We start from the raw sequence: 20,126 nt of genomic DNA on the forward strand, positions 1-20,126 counted from the left end.
GCCTTTCCATGTCCTCTCTCACAAAGTCCACTGCCCCATTCAGTATCAGCCCCACATTCTCTCCAGTCCCAGTTTTGCTACCAGTATATTTACTTCTTGTTGCCCTTCATGTTCCTCACCAGATTCAGCCCCTTACAGACTTTGGTTTCCCTCACCCCACCCATATATAGAATCACAGAAACACAGAACCATTTAGGCTGGAAAAGACCTTTAAGATCATCCTGTCCAACCATTAGCCTAATATTGCCAAATCTACCAGTGAACCACATGCCTAAGCACCACATCTACACATCTTTTAAATCCCTCCAGTGATGGTGACTCAGCCACTTCCCTGTGCAGCCTGTTCCAATGCTTGATAACCTTTTTGGTCAAGAAATTTTTCCTAACATTAAATCTAAACCTCCCTGATGCAACTTGAGGCCATTTCCTCTCATCCTATCACTGTTACCTGGGAGAAGAGACCAACACCCTCCATGCTGCAACCTCCTTTCAGGTAGCTGTGGAGAGTTTTAAGGTGGGGCTGTCATATGCAAGGACAGAGCTGGACTCTATGATCCTTGTGGGTCCCTTCCAACTCAGGACATTCTATGATTTTAAGGTCTCCCCTCAGCCTCCTTTTCTCCAGGCTAAACAACCCCAGTTCCCTCATCAGACTTGTGCTCCAGACTCTTCCCCAGCTTTGTTGCTCTTCTTTGGATGTGCTTGTGATAGGCGCGCTCTACACCCTTGACCAGACCGGCAGTGGTTTGGTACAGGCTCCAGAGGAGGCTGAGGCCTTTGCCCTGGCTAGGCCATGAACTCCTATAGTTTACCAGCAAAGGAGCAGAGTGACACAGTGAGTACCAATGCATTTGAGCTTGGAACACCCATCACGTGAGAGACATAGGAATAGTGGGTGGCTTTTCCAAGACTGATTCATCAAGGAACAGAAGCTGTGGGAACAGGGATTCTCATGCATACCTTTCCTGCCACATATATGATTTGACTACGAGCCACCCACTTCATCCTACAAATGACAGCCTAGCTGAGCCTTCTCTGAGCTCTTCCTGCTAGGCAGCATGGCTGTATGGCAGTGATCTCACCTTGACTAGAATACCTCCCAAGGTAGCTCCTTGAGGTAGAGAGATCTTTTACAAAGAGCAGACCTTTGGTAAGAGACCAATATCACACATAACCTTGTAGTACAGTAACTTTTATTTTTGCCTTGATAACTTTGGCTGCATGCCAAATTGATACTAATGAAACATTACCAATCCATGTAGCCACCCAATATTAATCATCACAACCTCTGTATTCCTTATCCTTATTCACTGCATCTCTATCTTTAAGACTTGGTCAAGAGTTTACGTCTAGACTAAGACCGCACCTAGCCACACCTAGGCTCCTTAAGGAGTTTAGAAAGCAAGCGGGTCCATTCTGAACCTCACGACTTGACAGCAGGGTTTCCCTTAACCTTTACATCTCCAGTCTCTGTGTGAAACATCCTAACTCAAGGCCAAATCAATTTTCCACTGTATGTTTCCTCGATGCAGTAATTAACAAAGTGAACATTGCCACTGAACTTGTAAAATCTTGTCAAACCACTGTTACATCAAACATATTGCTGCTTCTCTTTTGAGTGAGGTGCATTCAACTCATTCCACAACAGCCTCAATGTCTTTCTTGTAGTGAAAGGCCAAAAACAGAATACAGTATTTAAGGTGCAGCCTCACTAGAGCTGAATACAAGGGGACGATCACTTCCCTAGTCCTGCTGGCCCACTATTTCTGATACAAGATGCCCATGTTCACAGTTATGCTCAGAGTGTGTCTCCATATTCTTTGCAGGTTACCTGACCCTGCCTCCACCTCTTATGCACTGTCATTTTATGCTTGATTTTCATCAGGATCTCCCCTGTTAAACCACGAAGGCCTGAAAATTATCTAATTTCAAAATATTTTCACAATACTACTTCCAGAAACACTCCAAAATTCTTCCATTTGAAATCAAATGCATTTTCCCCTTGCATCTCTTGTGTTAAAAACTTTTCTCACAAGAATATTTGTCTTTCGCAAAACCCAGTCTTTATGAACTCAATACAAAGATTTCTACCTACACTCTTCTGTCTGCAGTTTTTCAGTAGCACAACCTGAACTTCTGACATGGTTAAGTTGTTCTGCTTTTTCCTTTTCTCAGAGTTTTAGGAATTTCTGGGATGAAAGTCTTCTGGAAGGAAAAACAGTACTGTTGAGAGGCAGGCATATGAAAACAGTATCTCCTGACAGTTACAATCTGCCATGGGCTTTGTATTTTTCCTCCATGGTGCACATTATTTTTTCATTAGACATCTACAATATATGTTCATGCTTCATGGTAACATCACAGTTCTGCTGAGGCAGAACAGGGTCTGCATCTACTCGAGGATATAACGCTTTGGATCGAAAAGTTTCTTTAAGCATACATGTGGCATTTACAGAAAGCATCACGATGGTACAAGATTTTTTCTGCATTCATTTGGGATGTGTTGCCATTTTAAAACACCATCTCAGACTGGTATCCCACCATTATTACACCAAATAAACTAATACGTACATGATGATATAGTTCTGAAATTCATCTGTGATTAATACAGTAGCTGGCACAGTCTGTTTAGCCACCCACTTTTTCAGCTATTTTTGATTCAGCATTCAAAAAATGGAACATATGGAAGAACACATCTTCCTAGAATGTATATGGACCTGCAAGCGTTATATTTATTGAACTAACTGGGAATATCTGCAGGTCTGCTATCTTGATAGAAGCAATCAAGACAAATATCAGTGGTATAAAAGCAGAATCAGCTCGTCAGGATAACACATTCATCCACACTGTAATGCTGTCTGGCTGAACTCAAGCCACAGTGATAAGTTAATAACAATATTACTGGTAATTGTGGACCATCTGGCACCTCAGTAGATTTTGTTAATCTACTTATAACAATAATATTTGTTTTCCTGCCACAATTTTACAGTCCTTACACAAAAGAGATACTTAAGAATTGCACATTCATGTTTAACATGTAGTTAAGAAAGAATTAGTTGAATTGTATGAATTAATCATTGAAGAATGATGTCATGAAGGATTTTCTGTCAGGTCAGAGGTTTGAATTAAGAGGCTTTCATGTCTGTCTTAATTTCCAGTACCACTGCTTGTTGACATGCTGTTTGCCTTGAAATCTGTGCCAGAAATTGATTTAAGCTTATTTTCCCAACCTACTAGCTATCTTGATAGTTTCAGTAGTTATAATATTTCATTGTAACAACATGTTGTAAATCCTGAATCTACAGAAGAATTTTTTTTCCTGTACTGTTAAGTCATAAAAAAGCAGAAGGAGCATGTTTTCCTCTCCCAGGCAGCTTAAGCCAGAACTGCACAGAATAATAGCCTGCAAACACTTAAATGTGATAACCAATATCTTTGTCCTCTAGATCTTCAGAAGTTTTTCAGCACTGAGGTCATGATAGCTCAGCTAGATAGAAAATAAAAGTTTGTCTTCAAAGTTTGAACACTTATTTTTGTACCCATAATCATTGCAAGCAGCCATAATTAAGGTATAAGGCACAGTTACCACACGCTGAAGTAGGTATCATCCCCCAAATCTAAATGCCTGCCTAGATTCTTGCTGCCATATTAATTCACCCCTACATGCTGTCCTTCATAAAGTCCTCCTTACCACAAAACAAGGAGATAACAAAAAACAGAGAAAAAAAGAAAACAGAGACCTTATAGCAGCCTTTCAGTATTTAAAAGGGGCTTACAAGAAAGACAGGGACAGACTTTTTAGCAGGGCCTTTTATGATAAGACGAGATAATTGTTTTAAACTAAAGGAGGGGAGATTCAGGTTAGACATGAGAAAGAAATTTTTTACAATGAGGGTGATGAAACACTGGCCCAGGTTGCCCAGAGAGGTGGTAGATGCCCCATCCCTGGAAACATTCAAGGCCAGGCTGGATGGGGCTCTGAGCAACCTGATCTAGTTGAAGATGTCCCTGCTCATTGCAGGATGGGTTGGACTAGATGAGCTTTCAAGGTCCCAAACTATTCTATGACTCTAACAAATTCTCCACAGCCATCCCAAATCTGCAAATGCCCACACCTCTAGATAAGTGTATGCTGTAACTAGCATAGTTGATGTTTTTGGGGCAGATACCTTTTCTGACCATTCTCATTTTACAGGCTGACATTTTCAAGAATATTAATTTTCAAACAGTGCCTACTGCCTGACACCTGAGGCTCCTTCAATGTACTATCGACTGAGCATCCAAAAATAATCCTCCTGTCAAATTCATCATAACTTTTAGCCGTAAGTCTCACTGGCCATCAACAGCTTCTGCAGGCTCAAGTCACTTTTGAAAATTAAGAGTTGGGATTCTGCATCACCTAAAACATTTTTAAAACTATTACCTCTGCATATCCAGCCAGATTCACAAAAGGCTACTGGGTTGTTACATACAACGTGATTTTGATCTGGTCATGCAGTTATCACTAATTTCTTACTAGTAGGACAGAGACAGACTTACCTAATTCCTCAGCTATAGCATGACTGATGCTTTTCAGCACATATTTTTAGAGGAGAAACAATTTTCACTAAAAATAAACTTAACTGAAGAGTAAGGTATAGCAGTGTGGGCACAGGAATTAGGATTCACCTGCAAAGGAAATCCCTCTAGGCCATTTGGAACAGTCCTACAAGGGCAGAATACTTAAAGCTGAATACTCCGTTGTCTGAAGAATTATTTTAGATTTAAATCTGCCTTCAGATTCACAGTATGCAGTGCTGCCTCTCCGGGGATTTCCCTGCAGTTTAGTCAGAGAGCTTCCTGGCTACTTCCAGGGTGGTGATTCCTCTTTTTTTTTCCCTTGAGGATGTTCAAGTTGCTTCTAGCATCTTAACTCTGGCACAAAGCATCACCTTGTGCAGGAATATGAGGTGTCAGTGATGTTGGGGTGCCACTTACATTATATTATCCCCATAAAAAAGGTCTTGGAGTCAAATTCAAGCCATTTAATAAGAAACAGGCATTTTTTTAATGCTCCCATTACTATTCACAGGCTTAAAGAGACAAGTGGAAAGAAAGGTCTTCAAGGAATGGTACAGAAAGTGATATGAGGTTAGGAACAAGAAATCTTTTGAATCAGAATGATCCTAGACAGGACAGATGGCCTCAGTCTAACTATACCGAATCTTCAGACACTAAAGATTTATTTAAAGTTAATAAGGGAAATTTAACACTGAAGAGTAAGTGGAAGCCAACATTTAAAAAAAAAAAAAAGAGAAAAAATGCATAAACCTGGGCAGGGAACATAAAAAAAATACAAGAATGTAAGACAAAACTAAGAGACATTTTTAGAAGGACCACATTAAAAGCATAAGCTCTACTAATTAAAAACTTGTCAAAATACCTCAGAAAAAGGAAGCCTGAAGCAGAAAGTGCACAGCCAACAAACAACCAAGATATGAAAATCGCTGAGAGTACAGACAGGCTTTGCAGAAAATGAATTCTTTTCATCACTGCACTCTTCAGAGCCAGGAAGGCTCCAACTTTTGTTACATTGATACTCTCAAGAGTGGCTCAAGTCAGCTTTGACATGCAGGGAGGTTAAAAAGCTGGGCACCACAACTATCCCTTTGTTCAACACATTCACAGATGACCACAAATATGTGACCAGTGACAAAGTTTGCAGGTGACAAAAATATTTAGCATAACCCACAACTAAATCTGACTGACACAGAGAATATTAATGAACAATTGCCAAAGTGTTCTTTTATCACAAGAATCTGATCTCCCAATGAATTCAGATTCATTAAAAACAATTTTTTTCTCCAAACAACTCATAATTATATTATGGAATCCAACACCAAACTAAATTGCAGAAGACAAAAATGGGTTAAAAAGTGAATTAAAATCATGGAGGTCAACTTAATCCATACTTACCACCAACACTCATTCAGACAGAATGAAAAACTGTTTTTTATTGCTTATTATTTGTAAATGAGATTTAACCACGATAGAACTCCACATTTCCACTGCTCTTACATTCTTCCCTAAGCACCTGCAAGAAGCTGCTTTTGGAGAGCAGACTAGGTAAGCCTTTCATCTGACCTAACACAGCAATGCTTTTGTTCTTGCCTTTAGAGACATCTTTCTGTCTCAGTGCAGAGAATACACAGAATAGTAGGTGACAGCCTGGAGCTGAATCTCGCATAGTAAGGACTGTCACACCCTTCAAAAGAGCTTTGATAACCTGCAGAGCTGGAAGCTTTGCCCAAGGGGGGTGGAGGTAGAGAAGAGAGGAGTGGAAACAGCAGCTCGGTCCAAAAAGCTAGTTTATTTTATTGCAACTTACTATGCGCCACATAATTGTGGCCACAAATGCAGTACGTTTCAATCCTCTCCTGGCCTTATTTAACTTCTTTCTTCAAAAGACCCAGCCCTGTTTCTCCAGTACTGAAGAAAGCTGAATCATGTTTCTAAAAAAGAAATCCCTATTTACTGTTCCTTTTGTTTCATCACCATCCAGTTTTCTATCCTTATCCGCGACCTCCTATGAAAGAGGCAGAGACATAAATTTATTGTTTATGGAATACTTAAAACATACCAGGGGTTTCTATAGGCAGACAGTAAGTCATAGGAGGACATTTGTTTGTTCTGACCTCTTTTCAGGAATGTAAATCCAAGACTTTCAGAAGTTCTTGGAAATAAATTGTTCCTCTTCATTTTGAAAACCTGTTCTAAATCCACCCACATTGTCAATCATGTTATATGGGCCATGGCACGCTAAAGAAAAAGTGTCAGCCTCACCATTTTAAATATTTTGGGGATTACACAACTAATGTGTCATGTAACAAAAACTTAGAAAACCTCCTTAAACTGTTAAAATGAATTTTCTTTCTTAGTTCAGTACTGAGACCAAAGAGAGACTAGTGGGGAAACCATGAAAGGGGAAAAAAGGAAGAAACTAAACCATATTTAAAAGAAAAAAGTTACTAATTTTTACAATCGCTCTTCGTAATGTTACCAATTTAATAGTTGTAAAGTACTTCACAGAAGATTAAATTATGTATATTCCCCAAGAAATTACTTATTTGTTATATATACACTTCTACCTTCATGGTTTAATTTGCCTTCAATAATGTTTTCTTAACTAAGAGCCCCATTACGGCCTAACACTGGAGCGGTCCAAGTCATTGTTAATTGTACAGAGGAAGTCACTACATTACATTGCCTTTAGGGAAGAAACAGCTAAATTGAACTGCACAAGAAAGATTAATCTTTGCATCAAGAAAACCTTTCCAATAATTAAGAGAAAAGTAGCAGATGCCAGCAAGACAAAAAAAGTATTAAGAGGTAATACTTGATTCAGCTACACTTCAGAAAGAAGTCATCTGCAAATGCTACAGAACACATCATCATTCAAAATAATAATTTTTTTTAAAAAAATCAAACCAAAAAGCACCCCCCACAACGCCAAACTTACTCCGCTTGCTGATTGTGTACCTTTCTGCAAAAAGTGCTGTTATTCCACTGCATTTTCCCAATAGCCCTCAAAGATTACAAATACTGACCTGGATTTGGTGAAAAAGCTACCTGGCCTTGCTGGAACATGGTTGGAAGGGAAAAAATGTCCCTGTATCCCTAAGGTATTGTGACCTCCTAGATGAAAAATAGCACAAGAGCAACAACCAGTTCCCAAAATGTTGACATATTACAACACAACATCAAAGAAAACGAGAATAGCATGCAAGAGAACATTTTGAACTGCAAAAGCAGCGATTCATTCATCAGAGGTTGAGGATAATTGATGTCATTGCACAAGGCTGAAACACTGCACATGAATCTGACTAACCACGTTCTGGAAAGACTGGAACAAGACTTGAGAAGAGGGACCATGGCAACAGAGAGCTTCTAACAGGAGACTAAAGAAAGCTGGTTTGTGTAGTCTAGTAAACAAAGGTGGAGAAGGGACTGCTGCCTATAAATAGGTCAGGGCAGTAAACATCACCAAAAAGAGCTACTTCAGGTAGAAAGCAGATCTGGAACACAAATAAATGGATGACAACTGACTGTAAATAAATTTAGATCAGAACTCAGAAGCAGCTATCCAACCAACAGGCCTGGCAAGCCAGTGGAGTGAAGAGTCAAGGGGGAAACTCAGCTACTTTAAGATGGAGATTGGTCAGCTGATGACATTAAATGGGCTTGTGATAGCAGGAGATTTGACTCAGTGACCCATGATGACTTTTATTTTCTTTGAATTTGTGTGTTCCTAGGAGCTGACCACTTGCACATCTTCCTTCTAAATCAAGGAGTGATCCTCCCCACTGGCCTGCTAGACTGCTGAAGCAATGCAAACCTCACATTTCCTCTCCAGGGGCAACTAAGTTATTTTAGAGAAGGAAACGTACACATGACATACAGCTTCTCACACCTTTCCAGTTCCACAGCAGGGATGCAAACAGACCAACTGCATCACCATGCACCGTGAAATATGGTTCATGCTCATCGTGTAACAGGAAATAGCAGGAGGGTCACAGAAGATCAGTGACAAATGCTATCATGCTCCACCCTCTGCAGCACTGGAGTTGTAGAGTGATTAGGCACATTAGATGGCGAATTCCAGCTGCAAACTGCATGAGCTTAGACTTTCTAAGAAAGGAGAAGGGAATGGTTAATATCACCAAATGATTACTGTGTCTGTGAATCCTCATTTCTGAATGACAGCCTACACTGTGTTTTGTAAGCAAGTGGTAATGTTCTCTCCCTGCAGGTTGCATGGACCAAAGACCAGGAAACACAAAAAAAACATCAGCAAGCACTGCTAAGAAGCTGCAGACAGTCAGCACCACTAGCTTAGCATTGCACTGGGCTAACGCGGTCCCACTGTGCCTGAACAGCTGCTGGTACATTTATCAACACAACCAAGTTGTCCTTGACTTCTCCACTTCAGCTCATTATTGGCGTACAGTGCTAGGCTTGGCAAAACAACCATAATCTCTCACCTTCCTCAGCCTTCACTTCACACAGTTCAGCTGTCATCTCCTGGGAAACAGGGGAGAAGGTGGGAGGTGAAATTAAATAGCAAGATGTTTGCAAGAGCCCCCCACCCATAGCACTTCCTCTGACAGCAGGCACTATAACTCTTCACAACATTAAAAACAAAGCTTTTTTTTTCAGAATATCATTGACAACAGCACTGCAGTAGTAGCATGTATTGAACATAAACAGTAGTACTTATTAGTATTGTCTTCATTAAACTCTTCCCACTGCTACACCACATGACACATCTGCTGCTGCCACAGAAGAGACACCAAGAAGCAGGAACAATGGCTTTCCCTTCCATAATCTGAAAGGACTCTCTTCCATGGAGATAACATGTTCCTGAATGTCTCTTACCCTAACGTACCATGTCATAAACCTGGCATCAGCAAAAAAGAAACTACATAAACTGTCAGAAGAATATTAAAGGACCATACAGTAAATTACCTTCTACGACCTCATGCCACTCTATCAAATGGAAGGAGCGTGTAGACTGATCCATTAACATGTTCCTAACATATGGTTCAGAGATACTTTGTTGGGAGAATCAATGCAGCTTTTGAGAAAGATGGAGGTTCACACATACTGCTTTTTACCATATGGGCCTTCAGCAGGAATTCAAGTTAAACCATTGTGTCACTTAAAGAGAGATGGTAAGGAGAAATAAAGCTTATTTCAAGAAGCACCTTATAGCAATTAATACTAATGTACTAATAACTACATTAGATTTTAAATTTTTATATTACATACTTTAAACTATTTCTTCTTTTACTAATTCACAGAGACTGCATATTTATCAAGTATGGAAAATATTGCAGAAATATTAAGACATCCCACGAGTCTTGGGAGAAGTGTATTTTGTTAATAAGATTTCCTATGTAGCTGCAGAGTTACTTTTTCAACATCTCAAATAATAAGCTTTTACTAGAAGCCCATCTCTCACACAACATATCTCAAACTCAAAACACAGAAACTATCATTCAACCTTGCCAGAATACGTATATGTATGTGTGTGTACTTCTTGCACCTGCTTCCTTATATAATTACCAAAAGCATACTGATCCATTTTCTTAGCAATGCTTACCAGCTTATCTCTGGTTCTGATACAACAAAACTATAATAGTTTTGTCCTAGCTGTTCAGTACAACAGCAATACAACACTTTGAACTTCCACAGCATACCCCATCACAAGATCTTCTAAACAAGATGACATTCTCCACACTTACATGTGCTTAGTGGATGCCCTTTGAAGTATCAGAGTTACAACAGGTTACTCCATTTCTTCAACTGAAGTGACTCCGACATGGTAAACAGAGGCTGGGAAGATAAGGAAGCAAGACGATACTTTGTACTGCACCCAGGAGGACCTCTGCTGGTTGCCTTGGTTGGCCAGCATTACTCCAAGATGGACCTGCACACCAGAGTTACCACAGCAGAAACCTACAGCACTGAAATGCTTCCTGGCATCACAGGATCTTGGCACAGAGCTGACATTGAAGCTTTAGACTCTTCTGCTTAAAAGTAATTTTTTTTTCTCTTCACTGAAGCCAAGACTGAAGCTTCTTTGAGTCAAGCTTGATATCAAGATCTAAATTCTCAGAGAGCTGGTTAGTAGCTTTCACCCCACCCCCAGCCTGGTGGTTCTTCAGGTTATGTGAACCTCTACCACAACAAGAGAATATCAGCCTACGGTAGCTTTTGTCTGCATTCTGGAGTTCATCAAGGTGTGAAACATTGCATTTCAACCATCTATGAGAACTTTCTTCATCTTTTCTGGACCCCCTGCTAGGGTCCAGAAAAGCTCTGCAGTAGAGCTATTCTTGAATTTTGGTCTTGAGAAGAATTTAGATATGTATGGCCTGCAGATGAGCTCATTTTACCTTAACCTTACCTGCCCCATAAGAGTGAAAATCTCAGAGAAAAAGGTAACTCAATGGAGAAATACAAGGCCACCCTCTATTCAACAGATTTATTTTTTTCCCAAGGGTGCATGACTGCATTCATACCTGTTTGATCCCACTGGATTTCAGACTAAGCCAATAAAATCAGTGTTCACAAACACTATTGCCTTGCCATACAGGTGTGGCAATATCTCTTCGGTGTGTGCTCTGTTCTTGTCTATCACCACATACTACAAGTCACAGCACAAATCAAATTTGGTGCTCCTCTCTCAGCCCCTGACAAATAACAGCTGCTTCTGGGCAGTGAATGTTCCCCAAGGAATGGAGTTACCCATGAGCCCCACCACAGAAGTACCACTGGCAAAATCCAGCATCTCATACCCCACAGGTCATTCTCATTGTTTGGACAAATCCCTCTTTCTGCCAAAACACAAAGACACAAGAATGGGCCTTTTTGTATCCTCTTCTCTGCTAGTCACAGCCCAGTGGAAAAGTCCTGGGGGTAACAGCAATGAAAAAATAAGCAATTATTTGTGTATGCCAGGTAGCAGCTACACAGCTACTTAACCAGGGGGTGTCCTACAGAAAGCTTTCCTACTGCCAGCTCAGATTGTAGCCACATGCACTACGACAGAACCGCAGTCACAAACACTTAGTTCCCTAAAAACATACTGACCAGACTCAAGCACACCATGGTGGATGTGCTCTGGAGTCCAGAAATCACAATTTACCAGCATAAGAATGTTGTTTCCCAGATGGTTAAAATCATAGCTGGGGTCCAGCTGGGTTTAATTATGCAGTGTAGTAAGAAATAATATCTCAGTAAACATCTTCCTCTTGCAGTCAGAAATCAGCTACAGTTGACAACTGCTGCTCTCCTCTTCCCACCGCGAACATAACCCACATGCACACCTGTTTCCATGGGCGCAGGTACAGCCTATGCTGTTTTACAGACAGAGATGACAGCAATTATTTTCCTGAGCAACAGCTCCCTTAGGCACACAAAGGTAGAGCTCAACAGGAAGGTCTGAGGTTGCTGTAACTGAGCAGCCAGCAAGGATTGATCGGGTCACTCCAGAGACACAGCATGCCCTTCCCTAGGAAGGGAGCAGAACCAAAACCCCATCCTACCCCCTTCTCAACAGAAAGGAAGCAAAGGAACACTCCTCCTACCTGAACTCGGGGAGAAGGTTTGGCCGCAGCCCATAGAAAGCAGCTGAGAGAGTCACTAGCCAGCCAGGTTTGTAATTCCCATTCTCACACTCCAGGTATGGTGAGGACCACCTGATGTGGTTCTTATCAGCACTGAGGCCCTCCCGCCTCTTCCAGCTGTTGTCCAAACTTTTGGGGCCCGTGTTTAAGGCCTTCCTGTGCAGATGTGGCCTCCACTTGCGCTTCAAGCTGTGGAACCACTCTGTTTCCACAGAGGCATTGGCCAGACGGTGAGCAGAGGAGGACAAGTCCTGCAGGAGGACCTGGCTCTCATGCCTGCTGGCCTGGAGGAACACCTGGGGGGTGGAGGAGAAAGGCTCCGTGCTGAAAGTGATAGCTGCCCTGGAGATGTTTGGGTCCCCCTCCAGGAGGCTCCTGATCAAGGCCCGGTACCACTCCAGGTCCTCTTGCAAGTTCTGTTCCCGCGACTTATTGCTCTGGAGGATCATGTTGAGGAAGTTGGTGGCGTGGGTGAGGGTGTCCAGGGCCCCGTGCAGGGAGGGGTGCGAGGTGAAGCGCGACTTGCCGGCGAGGCTGGCCAGCTCGTACCGCCCGGAGCAGTTGGCACGCCGCAGCTCCCGCGAGTCGCCCGTGTAGAGGAACGAGGCCACGTCCTGGGGCACCTCCTCGGCGAGCCGCTGCGCCAAGATGGTGCTCTCCGTAGAGCGGCTCCGCGGGGCGGGCAGAGGCTCCCGGCTCTTGATGTGGTTGTAAATAGGCTGCCTCCCTCTGAGCGCCCGATCCCGGCCGCGCACCGCCTGCCCTTGGCCGGCGGCAGCCCCGAGACCCCGCTGGGCGAGGAGCAAGAGGAGAAGGAGCCGAAGCAAAGCCATGTCCCCCGGCGCTCCCGGTCGCGCAGGCACGGTGAAGTGGCTGGAGATGGGCTTCCCGCAGGCGGCCGCGGCGCAGGGGCACGAACGCGCAGGGGCGGCCAAGCGGGACGGAAGACGGCCCCCGGCCCGCGAGTCACCTGTGGCGGCACCGCCCGCGCCCTCCCCAGCGCGGGGCGCCGCGCAGCCCCCCCGCCGGCGCGGAGCGGCTCGCAGCCCCTCCGGCGACGGCAGCGGCTGCAGCGAGCCCGCCTGCGCCTCCTCGCGCCGCGGCCACCGCGCTCACTGAGCTGCTCCCCAGCGCAGCGCGCAGAGGCGGCGGCGCCCGCGCCCGGCGCAGCGGCGGGCTCCCCCGCGGCGCCCCGCCGCCGCCGCCCGCGCCCCGCCGCTCCGCATCCTTCGAGCGCCGCTGCCGGAGAGGGGAGCCCACGGCGCGGGACTGCCACTTGCTGCGGGGATCAGCGGGGGCAGCCGCGCGGAACTGCTGCCGAGGCGCCCGCCTCCGCCAGCGCTCGGCTCTCCGAGCGAGGACCCCCGGTGTGGGAGGCTGCTCACCGGGCGGTTCCGCCACGGGCGGCCCGGCACCCCTTCCCCGCCGGCCCTTATAGGTGTACGCCAGGCAGCTGCCGCCCTGTGTGGCCGCTTCGCCTGTCAGTCAGCCGGCAGCCATTCACGGGGCAGGAGGACGGCACCGTGCGGCGCTGAGAGAGGCGGTGCTGCTGCCGCGGAGAGGCGTCGAGGCACCTCGCTTCACCTGCCGCCGGCTCCGCTCGGGGCGGAGGCGGGGGAGCCACGGACTACAGCGGCAGCCGCTCCGCATTCCCCTCGGCTGGAGAGCGGGGGTCCCGGGCGGCGAACCGACCTGCGGGGGCTCCACCGCGCTGCCCCCCGCGCCCGGGCCGGTCCGCGGGGCTTGCCCGGCGAGTGTAGCAGCGACACCTGCTGGCCGGGCGTGGAACGGCGCCGCTGCACTCTGCGCCTACGCGCTGGGGGCGACTCGGTGGGAGCCGCCGGGCAGCGACCGCTGGGGCTGAGGGGAAGGCGGGGGTGCTGGGGTGAAGAATATCGCCGCCTCCCATCTCACCGGGCGGCGCTGGGAGAACGCCCGCGGTCCGGGGGAAGGCAACTACAGCCAGATGGGCAGAGCTGGGCTGTGTGCGGCTGTGAGGAAGGCGCTCTTGCCTCAAGCGGCTCCGAGGGTGCGTGGCAGGGGCACAGCCCTGCTCCCCGGCTGTCCCCAGCACGCGTGGGGCCGGCCGCGCTGCCCCGGAAGGGGGCGTTTGGCAGAGCGCACGGCATCTGGGTGGGAATGGGACAACTTTGTTTCCTGGGTCCTTGGGGCCCACAGCTGAGATATGCAGGGTCTGAAGGTGCTCTTCGGGTGGTCTGCCCCACGCGTGTCCCTCACCCCACAGGTGCTCCAGAATGTCCCAGGCAGAGTTCATCCCACCGTAACGGGGACTGAGACATTTCCGGCTTCCTTCAACTACAGTGGCCGTTTGGTTGTATTTCTGTAACTAATGTTTCTTCCTCTTTTTTCCACTGGTGTTTTATCCATCACCTGTCTTTTAACTCCATGATGCTAATTCCTACTGCTGTCTTCAAATCTAAGCCCTTAATCCAGTGGCTTTCAATGCTGACCTGCAGAGCACTTGCATGGAGCCAAAGCAGCGCTGACCAGTCACCTGGCTTTCCTCTGCTCTGCTGAAACCACCTTTGGAAACACCCAAATGTGTTGAAGAGGTAGTTAGGATTTTCCAGATAAGCCATCAGATGTAGGGCCGTTATGATCAGTAATAAGCATCTAGTTCAGCAAAGCATTTAAACACGTTTAATTTTGTACATTGGCAGAAGTGTTCGCCTGCTCAATATCTTAGTGTTGGATTAAGGGTTTGTGGTAGGAGGCAGTCAGCAAAAGATTAAGTTTAGAGGAGATAGTCCACAACAAACTCTCCTAATTACAATTAATTTAATATAAAACTCCCTTTTGGAATTCGAAAGTGCAGATGAAGAGAGTAGTAAAAAGATCCTTTCTTTTTCTTTCTCCCACACACGTGCATGCATGTCCTATAAGGAGCAGATTTCAGTCATGCAGACTATATGATCTAATTTTAAACCAGTGTCAAGATATATCTGCTTCTTAAAGCTCTTATTTTAGAATTATTTGAAACTGTACTTAAAGGAATATCATTCTAGTGTAGCTAAGTGTAAATTATCTTTGCAGTCCACATATTTCAGTGATCTAACACACTTTATTGTTGCCTATGGTCAGCTTTAATAATTATATCACACGTGGATAAGAGAAAGTTATAAACACTTGTTTTTTCTCATTGCATGCATTTGAACAGAATATTTGCTGCTTAAGAATAAATTACTTGTAGTGAACTTTTCCACAAGTGAATAGCCGGTGAGATTATTTAGAAACTGCATACACTGAGCAGCTCAGAAGCTGGTATTTACAGTTTAGCACAGCACGGGGAGTCTGTGCTTCCAAGTCTGCACTGAACAAATACCTAAAGATGCATTGTTTGCTGTGTATAAGTGAGAACCAGGAGCAGCTGTCTGGTCTGAGCTAGGCTGACATGGGTTTAGTTACATGGAGAAATATCAATGGCAACATAAATAAACAAGCATTTTTTTTTAACTATGTGCCTTTGTTGATTCTCTTCACTATCATGGGCTGCTCTAAAGGAAAGGTCAGTTCCTAATGGGAATCTGCTTCCCCTGCTGTAGCCTATTAATACCTACCTGATTGCGCTAGGCCTGCTAAATGGCCACATTCACACATTCTCAGGATAATCAATATCCCTGTAATGTACTTGCATAGTAAGTTCCTTCTGTTCTCTGATCTGCCCTTCCAAATACCCTTCTCCAGTAGCACCCACTACTCCCCCACACCCTTGCCCTTCACTAACCCACCAGAAGCTCTGGTTCTTAACACAAAAGTTTGCCAGGAGCAAAGACCCCCATGGGTTAGGGCACAACTCCAGCTGCTAGAAATCTCTCCCCATCTCAGAGTCAGAAGCCTTTCTTGTTCCTGTCTCCTTGGTTTGCTCCGTGTTTGTGTTCCCTGCACTACTGAGCCAGATGGAGAGAACGAGAGGTGACCTGGAGGACTTTCTAATTTAGGGTGCCAGGTTCATTGTCCAGCATTGTACAGCACTATGGCAGAAGGTTCAAAGAGTCTTTCTTCATCCTCTAGCGCCTCCTCCTGCAGTCAGTTCAGACCTGCTCCTGGACAGCTGTTGTGTACTGCCAGGTCCAAACTGAGACGCAGACAGATTTTAAGCCACTGCAAATGTGCATCTCCTTATGGCTTTGTATAAACTATGCTGCAGGACCCAAAACCTGCCATTCATTGCCCAGATCCAGAGAACTGCAATATGGAAAGATTCTTAGATTAAAGAAATCCACCCTGTATTTTATTTACATGATGTTATTAAGGATTGGAAGAGATGTAGGAACCTTTGTGGTTTTAATATTAAAATGCACTGATGATTCTGGCCTGTCATTTATAATCAGTTGACTGTGTCAGAGACCTGTTCAGCTGTGACCAGCACAATGTAAAAGTGGACTGGGAGTCCCAAGATTACTGTGATTTAATTGTGTTTCCTGTGCTTCTGCCCCAGTTCTGCCAGAGATGCTGCTTCAAGCCATACACCGGTGAGGAATCAGGAGGCATCTGACCACTCTCTTGCATGTTTCTGAGTTGTTACAACTATTGCAATTGCTATGTGCAAATTACCTGTACATGAAGGATCTCAGTTGATTGTATTGCCCGTCAGGCTAGAAATCTGCATTTGATGTCACATGAGCTCAACCTGAGTCTAATTACAGTGTAGAAAAAATCTCCGTGCAAAATGTTAGCATTTTTTAACAGACTGGATTAAGTGTAACCTACTTTCTGCAAATATAGCCTCTACAGAAAGATCTTGGTTTGTCTGCACTATCTGAAATGTTAGAAGCATCAGAATTATCAGATTGTTAAAAACAGTTGGAACAAAAGAAAAACTATTGTAGCTGTGAAATGTATTTAAAAACTCCGTTACTTATTAATTTTTGTCCAAAACTAATTAGGCGATATACAGAGTATACTCCCTAAGTGCTAAAACTTTGGGAATCATGCATTGTATTTTCTTCACAAAACAGAAACAAAATGTTTGTCAAAATCATTACTTATGGTATTCTAAACATATGAAAAATAAAGTGGTTTTAAAATAAAAGTACTCTTACTTTTAGCTTGATTATCTAATGAAATAATGTTCTTGCAGTCATATTTTTTATCTGTTTGATGAGTCCCTTCTGTCTGCCAATAACTTCTGATCCCATTAGTTCATTTCAGCCAAGTTTGACAGCAGTGCGGAGGTCTCAAAGTTTCTGCAAACCTCTAGGAGTGTTGTGAAACTCACAGCTGGATCAAAGAAAGCAATGAAGTTGAATTTTTGTGCAGGGGGAGAAGCTGCAGAGTGAGTTCAGCAGTTATGTGGTCTCTTTGGTCTTCCGTTTGGCTGCTCATACTGGCCGATACGTGTAAATACACCCCATAACAGCTGGAGCGTGTGCTGCTGCCTCCCTACCCAATAGACCGGGAATAGTGGAGAGGGCTACGGGGGAGTGATTCCAAAAGTCAAGGGGGAGCTGGTGGCACTGTTAATGGTGAGCACAGCACCTCATATCTTTAATATATGATGCAAAGAGTACACAGGCTAGGAGAGATGCTGGTTTTATTGCAGCAGGGGGTGAAAGAGATCATTAACGCAAATCCGTTTGAAACCAGGCTTCATTAGTTGTCTTGTTTCACAAATTAATTAAAACCATCACCTAAATGCTTCAGAGGAAAAAAAAAAATAAATAAAAAGAAATATGAAGTAGCCAAAATACAGAGTACAAAAGTTCTTGGTTAGAAGCTGCTGGAAGAAGCAGCAAGAGCTTACCTGTCAATGCTGAAACCCACCGGATGTTTTCTTAGAAACATTGAGACAGAAGGAATCGCACAGAGGTTACCCAGTACATCACTCCTGCACTGCGGCAGGATTGTGTCCAGCACGACTGTCTGTGGCAGGAGTTAATCTACCTTTCTCTCAGAGAACTTCCAGTCAGGTAGACTCCACAGCCACCCTCACGACCTTGGTGCAGGTTTCATCACATTAGCACCAAGTGTAGGGTGAGGGGGTTTCCTCATATACCAAAGTCTTCTTTGCTTTCTTCGTTTTTTTGCTTCCTTCCCTCGGAGCACAATCGTCACAAATGAGTGTCTGTCTGCAAAAGACCACTTTGAATTGCTCCTTTTTTTATTTTTCTCTGGCCTAAATTAATCTGATTTCTTAACAGGCTATACTTTGTAAAACTGTTGTTGGTCCTGCTGTTCTCTTCTTGACTGTCCATTTTGTTAGCCTACCTCTCTAGGTGTCCCAGACAAGGCCTCCTGCTGTTTACCTTCTGCAGGTTATGTAAAATTCTCTTTTAATACACCCCACATTGAGGTCTGCTTGGTTTTTCCACCTTCACCACAGTATTGACCATTACTTGAGTCTGTAATGCTCTGTAATCCTCATAACCTTTCAAAACATATTGCTTCCTAGTTATCCATTATCTATTTTTATTTGAGGATTTGAGCTCTGCTTCCTTTGGGTAATACTTCGCACTTGTCTTTGTTGAATTTTACGTTACTGATTTTAAGCCATCCCTCTGATTTCTCAAGATTACCTTTAATTTCTATTCTGTTCTTCAAAATGCTTTTAACTATCTCCTTGTTTCTTGTAGCCATTTGTTAATTTTATGACCTTTCATTTCCTTATCCAATTTGTTCGTTAGCCTTTTTAATAGAACATAGATGATCAGAACCCTTCAGGAGCCTACTTGAAACATCCTCCTGGGTTGATAGTACACGAGTGATACTTTTTGAGAATGACTGCAGAGGCTGTTGCTCACCCACTCATGACCCACCTACACAGTATTTCTTTAGCTTACTGATGAGAACCTCATGCTAAGTATGTCATGAATGTTGCTGATGCAGGCATATATCACGTCTACGGCTTCATCACTATCCACGAGGTCAGTTATGAGTCAAAGAAGAAAATTCATTTTTTTTCATATAGAGTTTTCTTGACAACCCCACATTGGCTGATTTTAACCAATTTCTTGTTTTCTAGATGATTACTAAAAAGTAGTTTAATAGTTCTTTTTTCTGAATCTTTCTGGTGATATTTATTTCATGAGCTTCTTTATAATCTCTCTCTTCTCTTTTTCTGAAAATACGTAGTATGATTTTTTTCCAACTTCAGAATCTTCCTCTCAAACACTTGAAGTGGCAAGTTGTAGTATATGTTCGAAAGATCACATCTTATCTCCAACAGAAAATGTTTTTCTAGATTAGGAGAAAATTGTCTGTCAGACAACATATTGATGGCTTTGACTCCTAATTTTGTATGGCGGGCTTGCATCTGAGATGCAGATGTATCTAATATGCACATGCAGGCTTTGCGTTTTAAATAAACCCTATCCAAAAGCTTTCTAAGCTTATTCGCAGTTGGGAATAGGTAAGTGGATGCTGAAGTTAAGGTTGCAAATACAGTCCACTCTGCTCGTACTTTAAGGAAATTATTTGTATGCCGGAGGACATTACCCACATACACTGAGAGTTCTTAGTGCCTTCGGACTCAGTTGCAAGGACACACAGTGTAATGCACTCACAGGAAGGAGAACAAACTGTGACTCAGAACACAGACCAGTAGTAGGCAGATCCCCGAGCCAATTTCCACAAATGTCTTTATTTTAAGTTAAACCAAAGGTAAACCAGAAACATCTGTGGCAATAAAAGTAGAGTGCAGCAAATGGAATAAATTTCTAGCATAGTACCTGGGCTGCCTTCACAGAGTGAATCCCACTTCCCCATAATTTCCAGTATAAATGTTGTGCTAAATAAGGACATTAATAAGGATACCCCTAATAATGGTAGAAGAAGACTCAGTGCTGTATCCAAAAAGATACTTTAGTGTTTTGGTCCTGTGTTATGAAGCCTAAGAGCCAGCCTAAATCCCCGGCCTCTGCAGTGGAATGAAGAGCTGAGCTCAGCCCCTCAGCCATCCCCAAGAGAGCAGTAACACGCATGGAAGAGTCCTCGCTC

General features: G+C 44.0%; 1 protein-coding gene across 2 annotated transcripts in view; it reads right to left on the minus strand.

The window, feature by feature from the left end:
* GPR158 (G protein-coupled receptor 158) overlaps positions 1 to 13,363 on the minus strand; it is a 199,224-nt gene extending 185,861 nt beyond the window's left edge. For both annotated transcript variants that reach the window (XM_065050719.1, XM_065050718.1), the window contains exon 1: positions 12,132 to 13,363. In XM_065050719.1, the coding sequence (XP_064906791.1) occupies positions 12,132 to 13,003 (872 nt within the window). In that variant the 5' untranslated portion in view covers positions 13,004 to 13,363. The remainder of the gene's footprint in view (positions 1 to 12,131) is intronic.
* Positions 13,364 to 20,126: the final 6,763 nt, after the last annotated feature.

The sequence above is a fragment of the Columba livia genome, chromosome 2 (genome assembly GCF_036013475.1).
Source record: "Columba livia isolate bColLiv1 breed racing homer chromosome 2, bColLiv1.pat.W.v2, whole genome shotgun sequence".
Taxonomy (NCBI): domain Eukaryota; kingdom Metazoa; phylum Chordata; class Aves; order Columbiformes; family Columbidae; genus Columba; species Columba livia.